The sequence below is a fragment of the Electrophorus electricus genome, chromosome 14 (genome assembly GCF_013358815.1).
Source record: "Electrophorus electricus isolate fEleEle1 chromosome 14, fEleEle1.pri, whole genome shotgun sequence".
NCBI lineage: Eukaryota > Metazoa > Chordata > Actinopteri > Gymnotiformes > Gymnotidae > Electrophorus > Electrophorus electricus.
The window spans coordinates 12,580,001-12,599,377 of NC_049548.1; the positions used below are offsets into that span (position 1 = coordinate 12,580,001).

Genomic DNA, 19,377 nt, shown 5'->3' on the forward strand with positions numbered 1-19,377 from the left:
ATTAAAACAGCTCTGGCACAGAGCTCTTTCCCCACGACAGAGAAGGACGGCTCTTGCGGCTCCCTAAAGGACAGCAGCTGCCCTTCCCTGTACTCTGGTCCAGAGACCACTTGGGTAACATACACCTCTGGAAAAGAGACACACATCTGTCCACCAGTGAGTGCATGAGTCACAGACAACATAGCTGGTGGAAAGGAAGACTGTTCTCGTCGACTTAACCCCAATCTTCTCTGCCAAAAGCTGCCAATCTCATGCATTTGAACGAAGAGTCTGTGAGACCCAGACAGATCCAAAGAGTATTGTTTCTTTGAAAAAGCAATCTTTGCGCCATCTGTAATTGCATGGTCTCCACTCTGGCAGAAACCTGGATTAGCCCTGAAACTGCTTCACTAGACTTTCAGGATCATCCAAAACTGTCAGTTGATGGCACACCACATAGGCTGCAAAAGTTCTCAATTATAAGCATAGTATGACAACTGGGTCAGAATCTCTTTCCACCTCTGGCGTCTGCCCAAAAGCTGATCCTTAGTCCATCCCAGATCTTCTGTATATCCTAAATCCTAATCCTAAAGAACACACCCGGTATTCTGAGGCCTTCTAGGTTCAGGCAGATGATGGGGACTCTCCTCCAGTCGCTGCCCAGCAAAGAACACGGTGCTCCTGCTCCAGTTAAGCTACAGATGTAGCTTTGCGAAGGTTATCAAGACCATGGGTTAGACTCTTCATCCCGTCATGAGATCTAATGATAATCAGTAATATATGATTAGGACGTTGGTTGTTAGTTATCACCTCAGCCATTGGGTATCGAACTGACCTCCCCCCACCCCCACGTTGCTTCTGCAGGGCCATCACCAGCGGCTTGATTGCTCAAGTGTACAAAGGGTGGTTTTCCTGCCCATCTTCAGTAAGCCACACACCTCAGTGTACAAGAGTTTAATGAAGGAAACTATTTTTGGACCGAAGGCAATCCAGGTGTGCAGAAAAGAAAAGCATGGCCAAGTCCTTTTCCTGCTACAGTGAATCAAACCCCATATTAAATATTTGCCTTCCAGCACAGGAAAGAGATTTGGAATACAAAACAATTGTTTACCATGAATGATTGTTGTCAAACATTTTTTTTGGCCATTTTGTCAAAGCTTTGCATAACATTTTGTAGTATGTGCTAAGAAATGAAAATTAGATGACCACTGCTGTTTGACAGCTGAGTGAGAGGAGACTAGAGTCTATGCAGTTCAGAAATCCAGTGTAGCTCAAATCTAAGGGATAAAGCACCTACTGGAAGTCAAGAGACCTGGCCTCAGACTGCTTTCCAGTAGAAATTCATTAAAAGTCAGAGAACACTCTAATAAGTGAATTATGCATTTCCATAAGTGGAGTAAGTCCTGAAGAAAGCACTCATCCACTGCCTGATCACAAAGCTCTGCGGGGAGTGGTAGCTCAGTGGTTAAGGTATGTGACTTATAATCCAAAGGTTGCTGGTTGAAGCCTTGCCACTGTTGGACCCTTAACCCTTGATTGCTCAAGTTGTACTCAGTCTTAATTGTAAGTCGCTTTGGATAAAAGTCAGGTAAATGTAAATAAGGCCTTCATAGACCACATGAACTATAATTTCCTGCCATTAGGAAATTTTAAACTGTCTAGAAATTTAAAATTTTTTTTCACCAGCCTTTTCATCCAGTCCAAAGAAGAAAGTGGTAGGAGCATCCATATCATTAAAACAAGTGTACTGTGGCCCGTTTCCTCGAACAGCAGGGCATTCCTCTCAACATCTCCAGCAGTTACTCCCCCATCCATTTGGTTCCCCTTTAGCTCGACTTTAGCTCTCAAAACGTCATCTTGTTCTTTAGCTCTGTACCCGAGGAGAGGAAAGGGGCTCTGAGGTCAACCTGTGGAATCTGTCGTTGTCCTTTAAGGTTTTCAACTACAACGCGTTGATGGATTTGTGTGTGGCTCAGTTTAGAATATTCTATGGGTTGAATGATGTACGAGTATGATCGAATGACACGCTGAATGCCAGTCAATCGCTTATCCATCCTTCAGTTTGATTGTTCTGGGGGAGGGACTTTTAAAGTAGAATGTTTTAAATGAGGCGAGAATGTTCGAGTGAGTGGCAGCTGACAGAGGGAGAGAAAGATGTGTGTGAAAGTAAACAAGAAGCTAAGTAGCACCTTAGAATGTGAAGTTATTAAAAGAGTATTTTTTTAGATTTCACTCGAGTTACAACTTTAGGATAATATGATTATTATACTTCTGTATAGGTTTTTGTTTTGAGTGCGAGTTTCCTCATTTTAGTGATGAGGTTAACCAATTAGCCACACTGCACCGCAACTGACAGGCCTGCACTGGTTTGTGATCGTGTGCCTGTGCGCCCACGTTTTAGCTTTATGAAAATGTTTTGTACTTATTTGTACTTTAAATGTTCATATGTAACTGACATCTTGACAGATTTAAATAATTAAACTATGCTGACAATGTTTTAGTTTGGCGTGAGAATGCACCTCGGAGAGCATACAATGTCTTTGTTGCACTGAGAACATAATGGAAGGTTTTCCCTATTAGTCTGGAACAGGTCATGAGTGATTGAATGTAATTCCAATTTGAAGTTGATTGATTAGTCATTGTCTTTACTTCTCTTTTATGTGATTTTTTTTTTATGTTAAAGCGGCAATAATAAATGTTATACAAATAAATAGTTTATAGTTTATTTAAATGCCTGGGCTTAGTCATTTGAATATAGTTATTAGTAGTCATAATGTTAATCACAGTATCAGGCTACAATTTCTAATACCATGAACCGCATATCCCCATCCAAGCTGCCCTCAGCCCTGGGGAAAGGGTGTGGCTTTCTTTCTCCAAGCCTACCTCTCTCCAGTGGGGGAGGCTCAGAGTGGTGGACCTATACATGTTTACTATTAAAATGTCAGTATAATGGTCTTTCTACAACTGCAGAACAAGAATTAGCTACAGACAGTGTTACAGTGTTACTCTTCTGAACATTAAACCCATCGAGACGGGCTCCAGAGACCTTACAAAATTATTTTTCATCCATGTGTGGGAAAGGTTTCCCTCCGAAGATCAAACACTAAAGGTTTTAGATGACCGAGCCCCGAGCCCTGCAGCAGGAATCCTCTAGAGAACATTTATATGTCACAATACCTCATGCTTTTTCTCATAAAATTAAGCTGTTTCATCCTGGGACATAGACATTAACCACAAGTAAGACAGAGCCCGTGAATCTCCACATTCACTTGCATCATCTGCTACCCCTCAGGTGAGCTCAGCATAGCCACACCAGCAGGGCAGCTTGGACCGTGGCTGAGAAAGCCCCGTGCTTTCCATTCACACAGCCACTGTGCTTCATTTTGGAATTCACAATTTTCTTAATACAACAAACCTTCTTATACATACAATTCACACAGTTCTACCCGCATCCCCCTTCACACCACCACCATTCATCCACTTAATGACATCAAATCTCTAATTTAACACCACATTTGCTTTAATATAAATTAACTCAGTCATATTTCATTCTTTTTTTTTATAGTACATAGATTTTACAAATAATTAACAAATATAGCTAAACAAAGCTAATAATAAATATACATCTCCTAACCCAAACAATCTAGGGGAAAATCCATTTTGTTTATCCAGAATCTCACGTCGAACTTTGCAGATTTACACCTTCACCATTTTGAATGGCAACCAATACATTTGATGTAGAATCTTGAACTGAATAATACATACCTTAACATCCCTTGACCTCATTTCAATATTGTTAAAAATTCCACCCCACATTTGCTCGTCCATCGTCATCTTTAAATCTTCTTCCCATGTTATTTTAAGTGGCAATATAGCTGCATTCTCCAAATTCTGACTCATCATTAAATAATGTTAGATACTTCTCAGCCTTTCCACAATATCTTAATACCATATACAACAACTGTACTACAGCAGCTTGGAAACGGTAGAAGACCTTGACAACATTAAAGTAAGATACAAGGACCTGTTGCTTGAGGAGGTCTGGGACTCCCCAAGATGATGTTTTTATGTAAATAACTTTAAACCACTCAAGATCATGTGCTATTTTATGTCATATGGGTTTAAAATGAACTTTAACCAAATGTTTCAGCTGGAAATAAAAATGCCTAGATATCCAAATCCTTGCTTGGGGCATTAAAATGCCCCCAAATGGAACAGCACAGTAGGGCAAAGTGCTGTTATATGCAATAGGCTTCTGATTTCGACCAATTCACCGCATAACCAGAAAACTGACAGGGTCTAGTTTTATCAGCGTTAGTAGAAATAATAAGATATCATCTGCATAAAGCATAGGTTTATGATCCACTCCACCATGCATTACCCCTGAGAAGTCCTTCGCCAACCCCTTATAGTCTCCGCTAAAGGTTCTAAGGCTAAGCAGAGCAACAATGCAGAGAGGGGGAACCTTGCCTTCTACCCCTCCCAAGTGCAAAATCATCTGAAATCCCTCTCTTAGTTTGTACTGCTGCCTCTGGTTGTTTATATAATAACTTAATCCAATTTATAAACCCTTTGCCAAACCCATATATCTCCAGAACGCTAAATAAATAAATTATACTCAACCATGTCAAATGCTTTTTCAGCATCTAGTGAGATAGCAGTAACAGGGAATTGAGCCTCCTCTACTGACCACATAATATTTATAAAACAACTTTCTTATCTGCAGAGCTTCAACCCTTAATGAAGCCCACCTGGTCCTGTGTATTAGTGACTTCTTTACCTCACTTAACCTTTTTGCTAACAGTTTCAAAATTATTTAACTTCTCTTTGGATTAACAATATTGGACAATAGCTCTTACAATCACTAGGGTCTTTAGCCTGCTTTGGAAACAAAACTAATTAGCATTGGTGGTAATGCTCCCCTTTCTAGTGCCTCTTCATACTCTAAAGCAAAAATGTTTAAAAACTCTGCAATAAAGCCATCTGGCCATGGTGCTTTTCCTACTGGCAGATCCTTAATAACCTCTATAACCTCTATAGTCAAATCAGAATCAAGATATTCTCTCTGCCCCATCATTAATTTGGGAAGCCCTAATGGTTCCCAAAAAAGCATACATTTCCATAGATAAAGTACAAGTTCCATATAAATCCAAATCCATATACATTTTTTAAAAAGGTTTTATTAATAATCTCCTATTTTTGTTAATACCTCCCCCTTTGCACATTTGACTGCCGGAAAAGTAGTCATAACAGCTTTCTGTGTAATACTTCCCTACTTTATATCCTGATTCAAAGTATGTCTGCCTTTTTCTAAACAACTCAAATTCAGTCTCCTGAGATAATAACATTATATTGATATTTTAATTTTTCTCTGCTCTCTTAGACCTTCCTTATACATTAGGTGCCAACCCAGCATTCTTAATTCAATTTTCAAGGCTCAGTTTCTTTTGTATTTTCGCAAAAGAGTTAAATAAAGTATACTGAATAGTATGACCCCTAAATCGCAGCTTTAAGGGCCTCCCATGCCAGACCCCTGGTTGGCATAGAGGACCAGTTCATTTTAGCTGGGTCTGGTAATTCAGCGGAGTTAAAATGTCATCCACCCAAGCACTGTTCCTAGTCATGCAAAAGGTCCAATCCCAGACAAACATGATCAGAAATTAGAATATTAATCATTTCTTGATAATCTCCATGTTAAGCATCCTATAACTGTAGATGTAAATGTTTTAGAAGTTAAAAAGAAATCTATCTTGGAGTAAATCTTACGTACAGCCAAAAAGAATGTATAATCCCTCCCCGTAGGGTTAAGAATCCATCAAATATCCGCCAACCCTAACTTCTTGTGCACTGTTAAGGATGCCCTAGGAGTTCTACAAACCCCCGGATCCACTATGATCCAATAATGAATCCATCAACAAATTAAAATCCCCCCAAATATAATATCATAAATCCCAACGGATTGGAATTTCTTCTCAAGATTCACAAAAAAGTCTGATCATCCCCATTTGGGGCATATGTATTTACCAAAATAAATGTCCGTCCTATCAGTAAAATGAATATCCCTCCTAATTTAACATTATGTCGTTTAACACATTTCCAGTGCAGACATCTACTGAAGAACACAATCACTCGCTTACTCCTACTAGTCCCTCTATTATAAAACATACCTCCAACAAAGTTTCTCTGCTTCCTTAGCTGAAATATGTGCTTCTTAACCATCCATGTAGAGATGCATATAAAACTTAGATTCAATGATAAATCTATTTACTTAAACATAAATCCCCAAAACTATCCATGTACATAATAACAGTGGTGATTTTAAACCACTTATCCCCCCCCCCAACCCACTGTGCTTGATTTGAACATAAGTAGATGTTGCAGAAGGAGCACACCAAATTTTAATATTGCATAACCCAAAAGAGCAGATCTTTTTACAGCACCATGAAAACCAAGGATATTCAAGAGCTAAAGGCTCATGCTAAAGAATGTCATGACGACGAGAAAAAAAAAAAAGAACAATCTTGCTTGTGCTCCAAACCCTGCACAAGGGCATCATTTACGTACACGGTAAAGCAATGGTGCAATCTTCTTGTCACAACACGGCCTCCCAAACGTCTCTGTGCGTGTTTGTCTGTATGGCCTTGCCCTCCTCGCGTTTCACACCTGCTCCTCATTGTGCATCGTTAGTGTGCATGTATAAGTCTTTTTGTCTAAATGTGAAATGCTGTCGATGTTTGAATATGATGCTGTGTGAGCTATGCCTTCGTTGACTCGTGTCCAAATAAACTTGTGTTTCAGTTTTACGTGACTCGTCCCCGTGTCTTGCTCCAACTCCTCAACGTGACAAACATGGACCGCCGAAGGAAGCCTGGCACGTGAAGCAAAAAGAGGAAGAGGAAGAGGAAGGGGAAGGAAGGCCATAGACGCCCTCCCACGGCCCTTGTAGGGAAACCCTCCACACTCTTGAACATGCTTGAAACAGGGGAGCGTGCCACTGGGAAATTTTGGGGGGCTCTGAGCGTAGTCCAGGGTCGCCCTCAGCGGAGTCCTACGGACCCACGTCGGACTACTGGGATTGGTACGATGTAGTTCCAGAACTCAGAGTCGGACTCCGCAGGGTTCTACTACCCCTCCATGGACTACCGCGAGGGCTATGCGGATAACGAGAGGAATGGGGAGTGCAGCAGCGACGTTAGTCTGCGGACGGACTCGGAGTTCGACCGTGGGGAGGATCCTGTAATGGAGGTGGAGGAAGTCCTCCATAGGGACCCTCCCTCCGTCAGTGACACCGTGACTGCGGACTACAGGAGCGACCAGCCTCTGGAAGATTCCACCCGAGGCTCTGCCCAGGGCACGCTGCTGGCTTTCAGAGAGGCGCCACCTTCATCCGATGAGGACACTCCCTCCCTTAGGGCATGCAGCCTCAGAATGCGTGCGCCCGTACCTAAGCCTCATAGGGCCAAGGACGAGGCGACACCAGTGCCCACCCCAGAGACAGGCAAACCGACACAGGTGCGCAGAAGTCACCGACCCCCCGCAGAGGGGTTGGACTTTAGCCCAGCCGACGAATGGGGGAAAGGCCGGGGCTCTTGCTGGTTTCCCTGGTCTCTTTAGCAAACTACTATGTAGTTTTATACCTGTCCCTGTCCCTATCTGTCTGTGCTTTATCTCCCTTTGTGTCAATGCATCTGTCCCTGTGTCAGTTGTCCTGGTCCCCCCCCCCGTCCTGCTCACTCTGGCCCGTGTTGGGTTGCTTGGTCCTCCGGCCTCGCCATTTGGTGTTGGTTTCGGGGCCGTAGCCCGATAGGCTGGCACGCCGGGAGTCGCACCGTTGGGGAGGGGCTCCGTCATGATACGGCCCCTCCGCCCAAAGGGAGGAGTAGCTCTGGGCCTGCTTTGTACGTCGTGTGCGTGCGTGTTCGTCTATATGGTCTATATGGGGTTTCACACCTGCTCCTAGGTGTGTACCGGTAATGTGCGTTTATAAGTCTTTTGTCCAAATGTGAATGTTGTCGATGTTAGACTATGATAGCATGCGAGCTACGGCTTCGTTGTTTCGTGTCAAAATAAACCCGTGCTTCAGTTTTACGTGACTCGTCCTTGCATCCTTCTGCGACTCCTCAACGTGACGCTTCTCCTTAACTTTTTACCCTTTTGGTTTATCCAGCTCATCAAAATGTCCCATTTGCAACTGAACAAGATGTTTTAGAGCAGGGAAAACAAGATTCATTATAGGGTCTGTTTCCGAGAGCGAACGTAACCCCATGTCCAGAACTGCCTGTGTTCCTGAGGGTTGGGAGCTGAACATAAACACTGGACTTTCCATGTCCCCGGTGTCATTTTCAGGATCATGAGCGAGCGATGTCTGCAGCAGGGCTTCTGCAGGGACATGGGAGCACCACTCCTCCGACAGGCTTGTTTAATATGGCCATGCATACCACATACAAAGCATTTCATGGTTTCGTAAATAAGGACAAATGGTGTAGTTTTTGTTCTCTTTCAATGCTAAACAAATAAATCTAACGAATCATGAAAATGCAGTATCAAATTACATACGTTTCATCTCTGAGTTTTTGAAAGGAATCATTTCGATCAGGCCAAGTCGTTTTCCATAATGTTTGAGGATTCTCTCTAAAAAGTTAGCTTAGTATTTGAGGAGGAATATTAGAGCATTAAGGACAAACTCATTATTGTGTGTAATATTCACAGCCATGTCTAGGAGACGGGCAGATTCCTTCCCCCTTGCATGCCATAAGGGCATGACTACTGACAAAGTCAGCATGGGCAAAACAAAATATGTACATTTAAATGAATAAACAACACACTTAACATGTTGCTAAGTGCAGGAAAAAGTATGCGCTCTCCCACACACACACACACAGAGGACTTACGAGGGACGGTAACACTGAAGTGCTGCGGGTCAGATATTAACAGCTTCTTTTTTAACTCATTCAAGCCCACCCCTGTGGGACCTGCAGAGAGAGAGAGATCACAAGAAATGTTATTAATCAGTTACGATACACAAACACACAACATACAAACACCTTACATCTACAAAAAAGAAAATGAAAATTGAACTTAAAAACAAAAACACTCCCTCACCTTTTACAGAGCACAAAACATCATTGTAACCAATACATTTTCAAAAGTAGTCAGATCATTCATAGCAGAATCAAATGTAAAAACTAGCACTAAGACTCTTCACCAATCTTTTAAATGCATTTAGAATACTGCCATCACTCAAGCAAACACTACCTACTGATCCATACTGCCATCTTAGATTGCCCTAAAATGAAATTCAAAAGTTGACATTGTGCTTTCTCCTTCTGTATGTAATTATACCCACAAATAAAAAGTGATGATGTAAAAACAACACCAAACCTTTAAAAAGAATTACTAAAAGGCTAAACAAAGATGTCAAACTGGGACATTACACTCAAGTGGGCAGCTACTCTGTCCACATCACCGAGCTCAGGATCCGCCAGGGTTATCAACTCCCATGGAGTCCGAAGCCCAATGCCGCACAGAATTCTATCCAATAAAGAGGCCAGCCCACTAGTGATGTCCAGGAGCGCTCTTCCGAACAAAGGTTCTTTCAGCAGCCAACACTTAAAAACTGTACTTTTCTGCTGCTGAATCTTGAAAAACATAAGAACATTAAAAAGTCCAGAATTTAAAAAAAAAGTGATTTTGTAAGGACAATCTTTTAGGTGTCCATTAGGAACAAAGACAGGTCCATGTCCCAGCCCACAAGTCTATGAAGCGCCACACAGGCCAAAAGGTCCACAGCAGGTTTGCTGGCCCAGTGAGAAGTCTCTGCAAAAATTGAAGAGGAAAGGCTGCAGTCATAATGGCAAGGTGTACAAGCCCCTGTGCTCCACCTTCTTTACTAAAAACAACACACTCTGACAGATCTAATGTAGCTTCTCCCAAAAAAAACACTCACTAGCACTGCCTGGATGCTGGACAGTAGACATGAAGGGGGCCAAACAAACCTGTGGCACAAGGAGGAGGCTGCCAGGCTGTTACAAATCAGAACCTTTCCTTTACACGACAGCTGAGGCCGTATTCTATTCCATCTGTCCAGTCAAACTAACTTTCCATCCCAGTTTTTCTGTCCGGCTTGTCTGTCCCCCAGAAAGACTCCCGAATATTTAAAACCCTTCCTAACCCAGCTCAGCCCCCGTGGTAAACACGGTGTCCCGTATGGCAAGCTTCCTACCAGCAACACTTCACTTTTGTTCCAGTTCACCTTACCGGAGGAAATTTGACTAAACTGTTGTGCTGAGTGGGTTATCAACATCAGCTTGGTTTTTAAGCATCCCGTTAACATCAGCATAGGCAGACAATAAAAGCTGTGAGTTAAGATCAGATTGTGGTAAAGCAAAACCAGAGAAAAGCCTCCTTAACCTATATAAGAAGGGTTGTATAGCCAAAGCATAGACACACACACACACACACACACACACACACACACACACACACACACACACACGCGCGCGCGCACAAGGAAGGAGAGAAAGAGAAAGAGGGAGAGGAAGAGGCACAGGGAGAAATAAAAAGAGAACCACAGTGAGTGAGTATGAGAAACTGACTGGCCATCATCAAAACAGCATCACTCATGCTGTCATCACTTTATCTCTACATTAACAGTGGGCGTGAGGCCTGGAACTCAACCAGCCATGACATCCAGAGATCAAACAATTCACAAATACTTTTCTACTGGCAACCCCACACAAACATATTCACACACACACAAAAAATAAATATATTACACACATACATGTACAGGTGAAAGGAGACTGTATACACAGCCAACGTGGAGAGACAGACACCTACAGACAGACAGACAGACAGACACAGACACACACACACACACACACACAAGAACTAGAGAGAAAATGATCTTCCTGCAGCTCTGCTTTCTTGTAAGGTAAAATGCCTGACAAGCTTCCTAAGGCCTTCATGTCTGTCAGCCTCCACCTTCGCCCTGCGGCTCTGTACAGGCTAGAGAGGCGGACAGGCTGTGCTCCCAGCAGACAGCTGGCTTTCCAATCACAGCCCACAGATGGTGTGAGAGCCAGATGGGTGAGACAAGGGATGGATAGAGTGATCAAGTGAGGTTGGAGTGGGATGGAGTGAAGGAGTGAAAGAGTGAGGCAAGAGGGATGGAGTGATTGAGTGAGAAATGAAGGGCCCAGCTGACATTCTATGGTCCAAGTGAAAAATTTTAAATCTCTTGTTCAATTGCTGTTATGCAGAGTGCTGTTATACATTAAAAAGTCTCTAAACCTGAAAAGCCATTAATTCATGTATTTATCATTGAAATCCTTCTCTCTGTCTGAATCTCTCTCTCCCTCTCTCCTCTGCCCTTACTCCTTCTCTTGGTATCAGGATTATGAGTGGGTATCTAAACCCATTTGATGAAAATTAAAAGGCATCTCCAAAACCTTTCTTTAAAAAAAAAAAAAAAAAAAAAAAAATTAAATTAATATATATATTTTTCTTTAAGTGCAGGCCAGAATCGGTTCTGGAAGATCAGTCCCGGTGTTCCGCGCCTCCTCTGCTCCCTGCCCGCTCCTCTCCTCCCCTCCCCCCTTTTACACGGCCTCCCTAGAGACGTGGCTCCTTACGTCTCACGTCCGTCTGATGGCACTGGACGTATCCTGCAACTGAGCGTGGTTTTGGGGCCACACCGTCCTGCTTGCGTTTGCCAGCCACCTGCGACACTTTCCGCTCTCTCTCACAAGGCTCCGAGCCTTACAACACAGCAGGCTAGGAAAGGTCACCGGGATTCTTGGAATAATCATATAAATCCAAAGTGTTTAACCCAGGAAAGGCATATTGACCAAACATTCCTCTGCCTCCACTAATCTGGCATCTGCCTTAATTCTAATAAGCGGAGGAAGATAAAAGTTTAGATAGAATATATCAGATAACACTAATGTATAGATGCATGATTAAAGTGAGTCCATTTCACAGTTTTTGAGGGTCATTGAGAAATATCTCAATTGAGACAGATGTTAGCTAATGGACCATGTGTGTATGTGTTTTAGAGAATTCCTGCGCGCGCGCACACACACACACACACACACACACACACACACACACACACACACACACACACACACACACACACACACGTGCTCAAGCCATGTGCGTGCATTCAGCTTCCAATAGCAATAATTGGGAACTGAAAGGGTAGTAAATTCACATCTATTAACCATATCTCAGAGCAACCAGAAGGAAACAGACATGCACATACACACACACCAGGTCTGTGGTTTCCACGAACGTTAATCTCCCACTCCCCACCTTCCAGACCCGGTCCCCCCCCTCCAGGCCCACATCGAGGCCTCGTCACTGGGATAATGGATGGACGCTCTGCGGGTCCTTCCACCCCCTCCCTCACTGGCGTATTAAAAGGGGCCTTGCAGGTTCTCCATCACTCCTCCGCAGAAGCAGAAGCTGACGCAGAAGCCCGCCCTGCCTCTGATCTAAGGCTCGCCGTGCTTCGCTCCCCACCGGGCCCCTGAGGAGATCTCCGAGCTGAAGGCGCATCAGAGGCGGGCGAGTGAGCAGCTGTCAGCTTGCCTAGTGTCCAAACAGCAGGCAGAGCGTCGAGAGAGGGAGCTGCTCTGGTGCACAGAGCTTCTGACAGGCTAATAGATCCCTCTTTGTTTATTGCACAGTTTTATATTGTACTTTTTTTGCTTGTTTTTACTAATAAAAATATATTGTATGCAATATGTTGCATGATGTTTAAAAGAACCCTAAACATTGGCTAGTGTTTATACCATAAAAGCAGGCCTGTGCTTTGCATAGGTAACTTTTATACCATTGTCTTATAACAAGGGTCTGAGGTCTTGCTTGTGTGTGTGTGTGTGTGTGTGTGTGTGTGTGTGTGCGCGCGCGCATTTTCTGTGTGTATATCTGCGTACACACCGTCTCCCTGGTGGAGGTTGTAGCTACAGTAAAAGTGTCAGTGTAGATTAGAGCCCTCATTAGGAGAGGCCTTTAATTAATAGCAGATGCTTAACTTCCAGGCTAAGCAGAGAGCAGCACACATGCAGGAGCGCGCGCGCGTGTGTGTGTGTGTGTGTGAATGTGTGCGTGTGTGAGAATGTGTGTGTGTGTATGTGTGAGTGTGAGAGAGAGAGAGAGAGAGATTCTGCACTGCTGTCAACAAACTTGACCCACGAGGAAGTGCACCACAAATCATCTCCCATCAGGGCAGAATCCTCCTCTCTAAGGTGTTTAAATGACTCCTTATTAATTTGACTGGCTATTCTCAACATCAGTTGAGAGGTAGGGGCTTAAATCCCCCCCCCCACCACTTCAGACCAAATGCACATTTCTATCCAAATATCTCATTCAGAGAGAGTGGCACAGTACGGTATGACAAGCACAGGACTCTTCTCATTTGGGCTATCGTTGCTGACCGAATGAAGCCTTGTACATTTCAACCCGTGTTACTACCACCACTAATAACCACATCAACCCAAATGTCCTCCACCTCAAATCAAACACGTAGAACAAAACAGATCATTTGCTACGTTAAATAATCAGGTTTCAGTTAAAACACTATGGTGGTCGGCCCAAGACTTGCATATGTAAAATTTATTTATATTGGCTCTTTGATTAATATGTGTCCAAACAGATAAGATCTTGATGTGTCTGGAAGGTTGTTTGAAATGGATCCTCTGACCACAGGTCACTCGTGTTCGGGAAAGCTGAGGGAATAAGGCCACTTTCTTCAGGGGTGATTTCATTTAACCCTGTTGTCCACGGCCAGCGCTAAACACCTATCGGGTCTGTGAGCTCTTAATGCAACAGGATATGGTTTAGATAAATGAGCTTCATTCAAACTTTAAAATGAAGCGGGGAAAAGAAACTCTCGGGCCAAGAAAAGCCCAGTCTACATCATGTTGGAAATATATGCCAGAACAAAGAAAGGAGAGAGAGAGAGAGAGAGAGAGAGAGAGAGAGAGAGAGAGAGAGAGACAGACACACACACACACACACACACACACACACACACACACACACACACACACACACACACACACACACACACACACACACACACAGGGCAGGGGAAGTTGCTTAATTAATGGTTCTGAATTCAAAAATATTATCTTTCAGAGCATAGACAGTGTATGAGTGTGCAACAGAGAGATGTAGTCATAAAATAAAGGGATAGAATGAAATGCAAGTCAGAGGCAGAGAAAGATAGGAACTTACAAAAACAGCAATAAAAAGAGAAAATGAGGGGAAGACAGAAGAGAATACAGAAAAGAAAACGGAGCACAAACACCCGTAGCCTGGCTCTAGCTCTGCTTCAGCAGCGCTGAGACTGTCCATGACGCCCCTAAATTATGAAAGTTAATTGAAAATATTTGCATTAGTCTGACCAAAAAAAACAAAACAAAATCGAGAGGGTTAAGTCCATATGTGGGACATTCAGACTGCGTATCTGGGGTAAGCAGTCCTGAAAAAGACCACCACACACACACACACACACACACACACACACACACACACACACATACACACACACACACACTCTCTGTGATTGAAATGCAGAGCATGGATTCTTTCACCCAACCAAGGTTCAGTGTGTTATACTGAACCATGACCCAGCACCACCTCCCACCACTGAGCTAAATGAAGGCTGAAATGGTCCCATGGATATGGACGTTTTTTTTTTTTTTGGTCAGTGGTGAAAAGTATTTCATGATGTGCACAGTGATGATTTGGAACATTAGCCTGAGAAAAGAGCTTCCATAAACACTTTTCCCCACCTCTTTTCACTGAGTGATCTGATTGGAGGTTGATACAACAGCAGTGCCCAGGGCAGAGGTCTAATTAAACTTAACATTTTTACATCTTTAAAGCCACACACATCTGGTTGATTAACTTATGCATCTATTCTCGCTCAAGCTCATCTTATATGAAACATTTACATTTTAATCTTATATGAAACATTGAGTGTTTAAGTCTTTGTGCTGCATTATTTATTTCTTTATTTACTTACGTACTTATTTATGTGATTAAATTCAGCCCTTTTTTGTCCACTGAGAAACATTCCCCACCCGACTAATTCTTTTTCAAGATATTTGCACGTTGAAGAACTGGCTTCTCTCAGGAGTCTCACCTACGCCACTCCATTGGAATTGCACGTTAACAATTCTTCCGTGAGCCATAAAAACCATCTCTAGTGAGTAAGGATGATTGGGAAGAAGTGGCATCACCAGATCTCTCCAGGGCTCCTGGACGCAAATGCGCACAAAGTCACGACCAGGTGCAGTTCCCAGAGCGAGTCGGCACATTAGGGCCCCTGCATAGTGCCTAGCTAATGACACTGACACAAGATGATGGAAACCAGAGCACTAACTAACCACCTGCTAGACGGGGAGGGACAATTTACGCCTGCGGTTTGCAGGGAACGATGAGAGACCGAGATGCACGCAGGCGCAAGCACGTGTGCGCAGCAGCACTTACCGACTAGGAGGACGAGTCTGTGTTTCTCTGTGGGGGCTCTGCGGTAGGTGGTCACCTCTTCGTAAGTCGCTACGTCGGCCGTGTCGTACCGATCACTCTTCTTGCACTCGTACATCGACTTATTTGTCTTCCTGTCTCTTCTGCTGAGCCGAAAACTCCTCCGAAAAGAAGCTGGAGGGGAAAAGAGGAGAGAGACAATAAGGGAGAAGGAAAGCTGTAGAACGCTCTCTAACGGACCTGCGCGCGATTATTGGGAGCGTGCTGGCCTTCGCAGCTAGAGTGTTGCTCATTTGAGTTAAGCCAAGGTCTAGTTGCAGCAGTGCAAAAATGGTAAAACAAAACATGGAGGCCCTGTGTTTGTCTGGGGCAAAACCCTTCACTGCAAGTTCCTCTCTTTCCCACAGACCTGCAGCTTCGCGCACGTTTAGACTCTCGGTGTCCGAGCGGCGTTCCACATAAGAGCTCCCTTCTGGCCCCACGGCTCCCTCCTCCCCATCCCCCACCAGGAGGAGGTCAGGTCTACGTGACTGCACAGGCAGACGACGCCTGACTTTCCGCCTAGATCGTGCTGCCGGCATCCCTGACGCTAGGCCAGTTGACACCTCGACCTCCGTGTCTGCTTTTCCACCTGAGACCATCCCCCGTGTCTGGGGGTTTTCCCTGTGGGAGGGGCTCGACGGAGGGAGCGCCCTCCGGCCCGGACCCCGTAGGGGGCGGCTGGTCCAAGGCTGCGACGGGCTTTGTCGGCTGCGACGGGCTTTGTGCATTCTGGGAAGGGGAGCATCAGGAACGACGCCACAAAAACTTCCGACAGGATTTTTTTTTTTTTTAGGAAACAGCAGGGATGCATTAGTGACACCAGACAGCACGAAGACCCCAGAATTCACCCTTCATTTAAACGGGCCTGTTTCATATTCATGACAGATGCTAGTTAGACCAGTCCAGCACCAACCCAGAGACATCCAATATCCCGCATCTGCACAAGGCATTTTCCCCCAGCACAAACTCCACCTTTTGTTACCCCTCCGACCCGAGTGATTAATGGTCACATGGATATGATGCAAGATGCCCAAGATTAAGAGAATATGAAAATTATGGACTGAGGAGGGAATGGGGGAAGGGTGCAGAAAAGGATCCTGATCTAATCCCCTTTAATAGTTTCCACAGCACAGCACAGCGAGCCCACGGGCGCTGCGCAGATGTGTTGCCGTGGAGAGATCCGGCATTCTTTATGGCTTGTTCTTTTCCAAACAGTCACTTAATATGGGCTGGTGTGGACCTATGGCAGGATACAAATGAAACACGCCATAACTCAAAACGGTCCCTGTACCAGGACACAGAACAAGTGCGTGTGTGGCGGTGTGTGTGTGTGTGTGTGTGTGTGTGTATATTCAGTCACTCTAGGCAGGCAACACAGACTTCTATTTCACTGTGGGCAGGTTGCACCACAGAATGTGCCATTAGAAACAATTGTTTATTCCCAAATACAATTCTGGATATCCTCTGGAAAAAGAATAACAAATACAAATTTAATTTAATCAAACCTGATTTTTCCCTTATATATTTTCTCTTACATATTCTTTTTTCTTATACAGTTTCCCTTTTATGGATATAGAGCAACATTATGCACAATATGGGTCACCATATAACACAAAAGGTAATTGGTGGCCACAGTGAATGAAATCCATCAGAATTGGAGAATGCTTCAATGAGATCCAGTAAGCAGCAGAAAGATTCATTGGATCGGCGGTCCTGCTGCCTATAGAAGTCGGTGGCACGGGGAGGCGCTCCGTGCGTGCAGCTCGGGGCAGGTGCATAGGCTTTCATTACACAGCTTCGGTACAGCCAGTCAGTACGGACTGCAGCGCCCCAGTTGATGAGGCTTCGGAATTGGGACCTTTCCAAAATCACTCCAAGTCTTCCAGACAGTTCCATCCAAATAGCCAGGGCTCTGCCCTTTGCCTCAGTGTAGATAAATAAATCAAGGCTTGGATAGTGAGTATTCCGCGAGCCCCACCACTGACGAGGGCAAATTTGACGAAAGGGATGGAAATTAATTCATTCCAGAATCAGAGGGGGGAATGGGGAGAGGAATACCATTCAGTTTTTTGGACCCAATTCTGGTTATGGAACTTTAATTCTTTTTCTTTTTCCAAAGAATGTAGCTCTGTAAGACAAGTGTACACGTGGGGTGTAGCAGCTCACTACTATACCTGCTTACAGGGCCGGAGGGGGCAGCACCAGCCGTTACAGCCCACGCACCACTGCAGTTACCCCCTAGTCCCCCACAGCAGGAGTACCAACAGGAGTACATTTATTTCAATTTACTTAAGAATTATTTAAATACTGGGCCAATAAACTTGCATAATTGATCTATATTAACTTCCACCAATGGATATTTTATACATTTAAAACAAACAAAAGACATAAAAGCAGAAGCACTCAGTAGGATCTGTAGAACCTTCTGCTGCCTGAGTAGAAATCCTCCCACAGTGATGAGTGGGATTTCTTTGTTTAAAACACCAGACAGCCTGGAAATAAACCACTTCCTACCATCTCCTTTATTTGCTGCTTCTCACATACATTTATGATTTCCAGAAAGAAAGCAAACTGTCTGCTTGAGTTAATCTACTCATTTCCCTCGTGGGTTCTGCCACTTTCTATGGGTGAAGACGAAACCGGCCACATTGCAGTTTTTTTTGGGCCAGGTTTAAGCCTTAAGGGCAGATACCTTGGCACATGTCCTTTACCCCACCAGGCACGTTCAGCTTCTGCCCTTCACACGGAGACGAGGCTAAGGGAGGACTCCCCGTCAGAGAGAGGCATGCGTGTCTGCGCAGAGTCCGGGGGTGTGTGGTTAATCTGAGCGGACAGGCAGGCAGCCTTCAGAAATCGCCCCAAAGTCCCCGGCATCTGCAGAATGCCTTAGGCCTAGTGTTCTGCCCCCTAGGGGGAGAGGCCAAGAGACCCCCAGCATCAAACAAAAAAACACCGAAAGCTTCCGGAGCGGATCATAAGCTAGAGTATGTACAGAGACCGCTGGCCCTTAAGTGCGCATGCTAAACGGATTCAGTATCACGTCTCTCTCTCATGAGGGGAAACGAACTTTTATATCTGCCCCTATTTTTTTATTTATTTATTTTTAAACCAACCCCGAAAGCCCCGGCTGGCCCTCAGTGGCTCGTGCACATTAAGCATTTATGGGCTTCCCTTCTTCCTGCTGCAGGACGAGGAAAACGAGAGAGAAAGATGGATCACAATCGCAGGAGACGACACACACACACACACACACACACACACACACACACACAACTATTTAGCAGTGCTATTTGAAGTATGTATCGAGCACGGCTGGAACCATGCTGTACTCGTTAGGGACCGACGTCTGGGGGAAACAGCCGGTAGGAGCCGTTTCCATCACGGTGCATGTGTGGGAAATGGTGTCGTGCCCAAATGTTACAGGTTCAGCGGCTCGCCACTCCCATGGGCCAGGCAGAGACAACTTGTGTCAAGGAGCGATATTTGTTTTTCCCCCTCGGTCCTATTCCAAAGCTTTTTACTCGAAGGAATGTCCGGCTAAGAACGTTGCCTAATGCATCGGGGGAAAAGACACACACACACAGACACACAAGCTCATCTCCAGCCCAGTATAGTACATTTAGTCTTTAAGGTGCACCGAGTGGAATCATTGATGATGAAGGCCAAAGGGAAGAGGGTGGATGCTCCACTACTGTTTGTTTCATCAATCACCTGCTCAATCCATCAAAACAGCCACTTCATCAGGGGGAGTGATAACACATGCACACTCATTCACATAGGCACACATGTACACCCACAGCCTAACATACTGCCACACCCACACAAACACATACCCAACACACCCACCCACACACC

At 44.5% G+C, this 19,377-nt stretch overlaps 1 protein-coding gene across 5 annotated transcripts in view; it reads right to left on the reverse strand.

The window, feature by feature from the left end:
• mpp7a (membrane protein, palmitoylated 7a (MAGUK p55 subfamily member 7)) overlaps positions 1-19,377 on the reverse strand; it is a 90,908-nt gene that overhangs the window by 14,469 nt on the left and 57,062 nt on the right. For all 5 annotated transcript variants that reach the window (XM_027021541.2, XM_027021542.2, XM_027021539.2 and 2 more), the window contains 2 exons: positions 15,484-15,654; positions 8,871-8,951 (listed from right to left, as the gene is read on the reverse strand). In XM_027021541.2, the coding sequence (XP_026877342.2) occupies positions 8,871-8,951; positions 15,484-15,654 (252 nt within the window). The remainder of the gene's footprint in view (positions 1-8,870; positions 8,952-15,483; positions 15,655-19,377) is intronic.